This window comes from Rosa chinensis, chromosome 7 (assembly GCF_002994745.2).
Source record: "Rosa chinensis cultivar Old Blush chromosome 7, RchiOBHm-V2, whole genome shotgun sequence".
Classification (NCBI taxonomy): Eukaryota; Viridiplantae; Streptophyta; class Magnoliopsida; order Rosales; family Rosaceae; genus Rosa; species Rosa chinensis.
Genome location: NC_037094.1, coordinates 2723273 through 2731268, shown reverse-complemented (window position 1 = coordinate 2731268; position 7996 = coordinate 2723273). Strand labels below are relative to the sequence as shown.

The 7996-nt window shown below is 36.5% G+C and overlaps 1 protein-coding gene across 1 annotated transcript; it reads left to right on the top strand.

Moving 5' to 3' along the window:
* The first annotated feature begins 2441 nt into the window (after positions 1–2441).
* Positions 2442–5756, top strand: LOC112179314. Its single transcript, XM_024317701.2, has 10 exons — positions 2442–2673; positions 2753–2922; positions 3005–3069; positions 3367–3407; positions 3522–3610; positions 3696–3809; positions 4310–4387; positions 4784–4849; positions 5128–5208; positions 5364–5756. Exons 1-10 carry the CDS (start codon positions 2565–2567, stop codon positions 5469–5471), a joined length of 921 nt encoding a protein of 306 aa, XP_024173469.1. The 5' UTR covers positions 2442–2564; the 3' UTR covers positions 5472–5756.
* The last annotated feature ends 2240 nt before the right edge of the window (positions 5757–7996 follow it).

Here is a 7996-nt window from a genome sequence, read left to right as displayed (position 1 = left end):
TTGAGCCTTTTGATCTAGCTTAGCTATACATAAAGCACTACGTACAGAAAACAATTCTAAAGTGATTGCTTGTTGTTATCGTGTATTAAATATAAAGCTGTGACAACTACAAAAGTCTAATTCCATTAATTATATCTACATGCATATAGACTATAGAGACATATGCTCATGATTTGTGTATATGTGTGTGTACTGTCAGATTAAATCTGTCATATCCATAATTTATTCCATCAGATCCAATTAACTATTGATAAGATAGTATAACTGTGTTATGAAACAGAGAAAGAGAGTACTTTGTGAATGCAACATGTACAATAAAGCAGTGCGCAACTTAATGCATTTCAATGATCGAAATTAATCATTATTTAAGTATTTTACAAAAATTATTCTGTAAAAATTAGCCAACGAAAAGCCACTAAAAATATGCAATGTTTGTGATATAGATAAAAGTCATAAAATTAAAAATGATAACAGTAAAACTACCAAACGATTTTCAATTTAATTATCTCTTGGCTGAGATTGTACGTACGTCCTAAAGAAGACCTAAAACTGCATACTTATGATTATGGATTGTATAATACATTGGTTGACATTGGGACCTTTTCACATACATTCATTCCACACATCCATATATAGTATCCAAGAACATTAGCTAACTGTATGCGCGTGTATAATCGTATATACTCTGTGTACGTATTTAACCTTACAACGTACTGAACTAAAATGGTTAATGGTCATGAGGGAAAATGAAAAATACGTACGTGTGTATGATGCATTATTATTAGGCTGTCACGATCATGGTTCATGATATATGACAAGTTTGTTTTGGCATTTACTCACTTTAATGTTAGCAGTGTGGGAAATCATCATCGCAAAATATAAATCGGTCTGGGCCGTACGTGTATATGCACATGGATTTGAAACCCCTGTGGACAAACACCATCCAACGGTCCCATTTCCAGTGACCTAAAATCCAATCTTGTATGCCAAAAATAGCATGATTAGACCAATCTAAACACCCTGAATCAGTTCTCCGTAATCTCCCAGTCTGAACCGGCAACCCTCTCTAGCTCCCTGCATTAGGTACACAAAGAATCAAGATTATTCCCACTAATTTGGTTTTAATTTGGGCCCCGGGAAATCTGATGAACCCTAAGTCCCTAACTGAGCTAGCTAGGGTATGAATATGTCGATCCCACTTAGTTTTTTTTTTTTTTCCTGTGATGTGAATAGATGGGTACAGTGGGCAGGTCACATGTGCCTCTCTGCCTACTGGCTTTTAGCCTATATGGGATTGTTCGTTGGCAAGCAAGCAAGTGAATTAAGGGTTAAAGACCCACCAGCTAGCACATCCACTACCCCCTTAACTACTGAACTGTCATGTTTGTGAAAGAGAAACACTTCCCTGTGCAACGGTTTGTTCACCACACCTCTCTCTCTCTCTCTCTCCCTCGAAATATCTATAGTACTCCTGAATATTGAAAGTCTGGAATCGATTGAGACACCTCTATTAAAATATCAATAATACTTTTGAGTTTTGAAAGTCTGAAATCAGGAGCCTGATACCTCTCTCAAAAGATCTATAATACTTGAGTATTGAAAGTCTAGAATCGAAAGTCCCTGCATTAGATTAGTCGCATTTTGTCTTGTGCAATGTCCACCGACTCTTAAATATTATAGAATTTCAATATTTTGGAGCACTATAAAACACTTTCGATCCATGTATCTATCTCATCACATAATCTAAGACCATCTACAAGTATAATTCACGATGAACTTGTATTATTTTCTGTTTATAACATGAAAAACATGTAAAAATAGTCCCCAAAGTAGTCTACCTCTTAAATGGGTCTCAAAAATATTCTTTCAAGTTCCCACCAATACACTGTGAAATAAGTTATTAGGGGTCCAGCACTGAGGACAACTGCAAGTAATTTATTGGTAACAAACTTCTGGAAGAATTTTGCACCAAAAATATTAACTAGTTTTACTGTCTAACATGCATTGTCCTAGTATGTATAGCCCTAAATGCTATGTATCCATTTCATGATCAATGACAGAGACCGAGAGAGAGACTCTGTGTGACACCACTGATGTAGTCAAGTATTTCTTGGTAATAAAGAAGCTTGTCTCACATCTTTAAGGTGTTCTTCAAGAATTGTTGACCTTAGATCAAACTTTTGTGACCAATTATGCTGTGTTTGTTGGTGAAGATTTTATAATACTTTATCATCGAGATATTTAGTTACTGTTTGTTTGTAGTGTGCGTTCACATAATCAATTAATTTAACGACTCGATTCGCGACTTGATAATTTAATTCTTGAAAGATCTATTACCTTTCAATTTTACAGAAAGAAAAGACGAATGCTTTAGTTAGAAAACACACAAAAGATGGACTCTGTTTTTCTTCCTTTTGGTCAAAGAAAATTACAGAAAGATGATTGCTGTTACCTCCCTTTTAACCTCTTAACCTTAATCACTTTCCAGAATTTACAGTCTTACCTAGAGACCCCATGTGGCTTTCGGTTAAATGCTGTGGCGGTGACGTGGTGGCGCATCAGCCATGCATCACTCGAAAACGGTAGCTCTGCTCTGGCTCACCTCCGCCTTGCTCTTCTTCTCTCTCTTCCAAATGGCCCGCCGGGACTCCGACAAGGCACCCTCCGGCACGGGTAAATTACCAAACTTTTACCGTGCTATTCAATTCGTTTTCTTTATTTGGCTTTTGATCGGAAAAATTTTCCGTTTCAGGTTCTGTGATTCCGATCAGGGATCGGAGGTCGGCATTGTACGAGAAGATGGCTGGGGATTTGGACGAGAAAGGTCCGCTGTTTCTGAATCACGGCCACACCTCTCAGTCTCTGTCGCTCTCCGACATTTTTACGGTGAAGGATGATGGATCCGTGGCACCTGTGCTCAAGGTGAAGTTAATTTTTCTTTATCAATTGATTAATCGAATGTTTAGTGTTTCGGAAATTTTAGCTAAATTTGGGTTGTCTGTAGGCAGCAAATCCTCCCGTTCGTGCGAATGTGTTGTATCTGAGCACACAGTACTCGGTTCGAATCTCGTATGTATGGTTTAGATTATCGTGTTTGAATTTAGTTGTAAATGATAACGTAATGGAGCGTTGGATTGATTATGTGAAATGGAAAGTAGGTTGTAGCTCAGGGCGGTTTATAAATCTGACGGTAGACTAGAGAGTCTTGATTCAGCAATCTTTGTTCATTAGTTACTCCGGAATCCGGATGCTTTTTTTTTTTTTGCTTGTGGAAGGTAGTTTAGCTGCAGAATTGTAAGATTAGGTACGATTTTTCGTTTACTCTGCTCTAATTAAAGTCATGCATTCATGCTTGGCTTGTTGCAGGGAGGTGCTCAAACCGATTCTTGATCCGTACTTTGATAAATGTAAGTAAAAAAATCGTTTTTGAGTTGGTAGATTAGACATGGCAGAAGAAATGATAAGGTTACCATCCTAGCTTTTCAACTATCATCACTTACTTTTTGCTGTGTGTCTTGTAGTCATCTGGTTTCAGAACTCAAGTTTGTATCATTTTAGTATGTTCCACGCCTCGCATCATATTTCACCTGTTCCTGCGACCCAAGATGAGGTGATATGACTACTTGGAGCCATTTATGTATTTCTTTATGCCTAGATGCCTGTTTTAGGTTTTGAACACTGTCTATTGTCCTCAGATTGAAGCTGAAGCAGCCACTGTTAGAGCTGTTGTAGAAGGCCTGTGCCCTTTAAAGATTGTCTTGGACAGAGTGGTTTTAACCTCAACAGGTGTGCTTCTTGGATGCTGGCAGGTTATTTTCGTAATCCACATACTTTGTCTTTCATCTCTTCTCGTGATGTATTCTTTTGAACTGGAAATCATGCTTCTAAAAAGTGTGTCTTTCTCAACTTCAACTAGGTTATATAATCCTCATTTCCTCTCCCTCCCCTTATTATCTGAGGATATCTTGACTTGTTATATATAGCATTTGCTGAATAAGTGATCAATTATCATCATGGCAACTACTGTCCTTACTTCCATGTATTGTGTTCGTGACTTTTGTTTGTCACTTCAGGCTACTTTTTCCTTGTTTGTTGTCATTTGTAAAACTTAGTTTTTCCCTAAGATGAAACTCTTGGTACAACATTATTTTGTTGGTTCTTGTCTTGGAAGGTTAAGCAGGTGAGAAAACCTTTGTATTTTATATTGACATCTGTTAGGATTTTTGCTATAAATTTGTCATAGAGTAGTCTCACATTACTGTAATCAACTAATCACTAACTCTTATGTGATTTTTTTGTTCCAATGTAGGTAATGTCTGGATCAGATCCTATGACTGTCCGAGCAAAACTAAGGACCGCACTTCCACGTGCCCCTGAGAAGCAACTTGTGAGAACCATATCATAGTTCCTATAATACTACCGCATAAGCTATAAAACTATTTAGGTTAAGACTCATCTAGTTTTTTTGGAATAGTTAAGTCTCGTCTAGTTAATGATAGAATACTCCAAATGACTTGAGATCATCGAATACCTAAAACTTAGGAGCTAATGTGTTTTTCTCTAATGCAAGTCCTTCTGTATTTTCCTTATTGGCCATATTTCCTTTTGAAGTAAAATCTTTTGCTAGTTAACTGCTATCAAGGAAGAAAACATATAATTTTGTTAATCTAGGAAATACTCAAATACATGGTAAATTTTTAATTTAAACTGACAGTAAATGGCTTCTGGAACTCCACTTTGTATGCTTCTTCAGTTGCTAATCTGCTGCCATTGTTTCCTGCAGTATGATGTTGCTATTCTTCATACATCATTTGCAAGGCTTTTGGGCGAGCCGAAGGCATCATCCATGGTAGTACATCTCAACTCTCTTTGAGTGAAAATGGTTAACTATATCGCTTCTTGACATGATATATAGGTCTATTATTGTTGCAGTTGCGATTTACTAGGGGATCTGCTTGAAAATGATATTCTTGATCTTATACTGAAACTAGGCTAGTTGCTGATGGCATATATATTTTTTTTCATAGTTTAAGGAGTTCAATAAGTTTTGATAAGATTAAGAGCATTCCATCAATTTAGAGTTGAAGGAGTTATCTTTTTTTGTAATATTTTTTTTATCATGTTCAGGTCCTCTCTAGTACTTTGGATCAAATCCACTTCTTTCATGAGCTTGTTGATCGTATAAACAAAGAACTTCAAGGATTTGAGGTATGCTGTCATTGGTTTTGAGATACACTTTCAAGAGATTTTGCTGAGAATACATTTTAATGAGGAAGCTTTGATATACGGCTAGTCGTTGTGCTTACACTTCTAAGAATGTGTGTGCATCCTTCAACTGACAATGGCTTTTGAATACAATTCAGGCAGTGGTTACCGAGCTCTGGTATGTGGAGGAATTCGACGTTTTGGCCCTTGCGTTGAATGGGAGAATGAAGGTGCGCAAGTTCCAACTTGGGTGCTCAAGACATTGATGGTATGAAATACAGTAATAGCGCACAAGGTTTATACAAGATTTCACACGATGTGTAGATGGTAGCATTTTTAGTTCATCCCCTGCCCTTGGTCTATTAATGTGTTCCTCTATTATGGCCCGCAAATTGGCTTATAGTACTCATCTGTACTGGAAATCAGGGGATATCTTCACAAATGGTGTATGAATTTTAGGCCATTCTACATTTTGGTGTACCAACTTTCAAAACTATCAGAATGGTGTATCAAGTTTGCTCCAATCTTTCATTTTGGTGTACGCCGTTAAATTTTCCGTTATCTTTGCAAAAAAAAAAAAATTTCCGTTATCTTTCCTTTAGCTTTGTCAGTTTTTTTTTTTTTTTTTTTTTGTAAAGATAACGGAAAATTTAACGGCGTACACCAAAATGAAAGATTGGAGCAAACTTGATACACCATTCTGATAGTTTTGAAAGTTGGTACACCAAAATGTAGAATGACTTAAAATTCATACACCATTTGTGATATTTTCCCGGAAATCAATAGAAACAAAGAAAAGGGTGTTTGTTTTTCGAATAGAGGACTGGACTTTATGAACAATGCTTGAATTTAAAAGGAGTATTATGTTCTGATTGAAGAATTTGGTTCACTAGCAAACCTTCAATCTACACGTGAAGATAAGTGGCTGCATTCATCATCTTCAACCTTGTCGTTTTAGATGAGATGAGGGCAAGCCTCATCTCATGGCCAGCACACGCCTAGCTTCTTCTGCAAATTGAATATTGTTTTCACTTTCAACAAAGACTTGCATGCCTGTTTGCGGATACCACTAGTCTGAAGTCTCTTATATTTATGTATAAACATTGATAAGAACTAAAATATAAAAATATTAATTGATAAAAATTATAAAAATATTACAACAGCTCCAATAAAAAATTGAGAAATTTCCCTAAAATATAGTATTGAATGTTCGAACACATGATTTACAATTTTTTTTAAAGAAAAAGAGAAGAAAATTCACACATGTGCAGAGACTAGTGTAAGGTAAAGTTAGTTTCAACTAGATATATCTAAACCAGCTGTTCATCCAAACAATAGTTTTTAAAGGACTACAATGAACAAATGCATCTGACAATTGATAATAAATACACAGTTTTAAGTTGTTATAATTTCAGCATTTAAATTTGAGAAATTTAGAAAAATAACCTTTTTAGGAACATGAAATTGACTTTTAACCTTATTTTCTAAACATGTTGAAATCTAACCCAAATGAAGGTTAAAAGTACTTAAATGCCCTTATTGGCTTAAGTTATTTACATTATTCTATGACTCCAATTATGCATATGGGGTTGGGATCGGATTGGAGTTGGGTCCTTGTTAGGTTGTGTTTTGCAGCGGTCGGAGGGCGAGTCGGGCTCGATGGATTGAGGGATCGGTTCGCTGGGTTGATGGGAGGAAACGGTGTGGAGGCGGTGGGTTGGGAGCAGCAACGCGATTCCGGGTTGGTGGTTCTGTTTCCTTGGTTGGTGATGGGTTGAAGGATTTTCGATCTGACTTCTGGCCATACGGGTTTGGGATTGTGATGGGGTGTAGGATCCATACGGGTTCGATCTGGTTTCGCTGGTGGTCCGTCGGCGGCAGGGTGGTGATGGTGGTGAGGGTCTTGCGGCGACAAATTGAGGACCTTTTATATGTGCCTCAATTGTTCCTACGACAAATTGCATCATCTATGTTGTAGCAAGGATGGGTTTTTGCAGCCCAGATTGATAAGTAGATGGAGAGCAATGGCTGATAACAAGGCTGTTACGATCTGAACCAGGAAGTTCAGAACAAAAGAACAAAACATCTTCTCTCCAGTAAGCAATTCGTCGTCATCGATATCTTGCATCCAGGAAGACCAAACGTCTCCAAAATATTCCATCTTTATTTTCAAGTTTCGCACCCATTTTGGAGAGGTATGTCTGATTTAATGGACTCCACTAAGGTGGAGAAGTAAAGGAAGAACTGAGCTAATTAAGAAGATCCATGAAGTATAGAACAAGGTTGTTGATGCTACCAAGAAGAAATGTGCTTCTACACATTTTGAGGCTGCAAGTTTCTGCACTAACATCTCATGTCGTTCTTCTTATCTATACTATTATTAAGAGAAGAGGTTTTGTTAGCTAAAACTGAAAATTTTGACATATTTAACCCTGAAAGATTAAAAAACTTTGACAACAAATTAAATCACAAGGGTAAATAGGACAATTATAAAATATATTTTATTAAGAAAATTGAAAAAAAATTATCCCACAACCTCCCATTTTCTCTCCCACTATTTTCTCTCTGCAATAACTACCCACTAAATCTATTTTCTTTTGCAGATAACTTTTTTTTTTACAATTAAAATTTTTCTTACTCTGCATGTGATTGCAGACTAGTATTCTTTAATTAGTGAACATAAACTTTCCGATTACACAAAGAAAAAGTAGAACTTTGCATTTTGGGTACTCATGTCTTTTCACACTCTAAAAAAATTAGATTTCAGTTTTTTTTTTTTACAAAGAGGTTA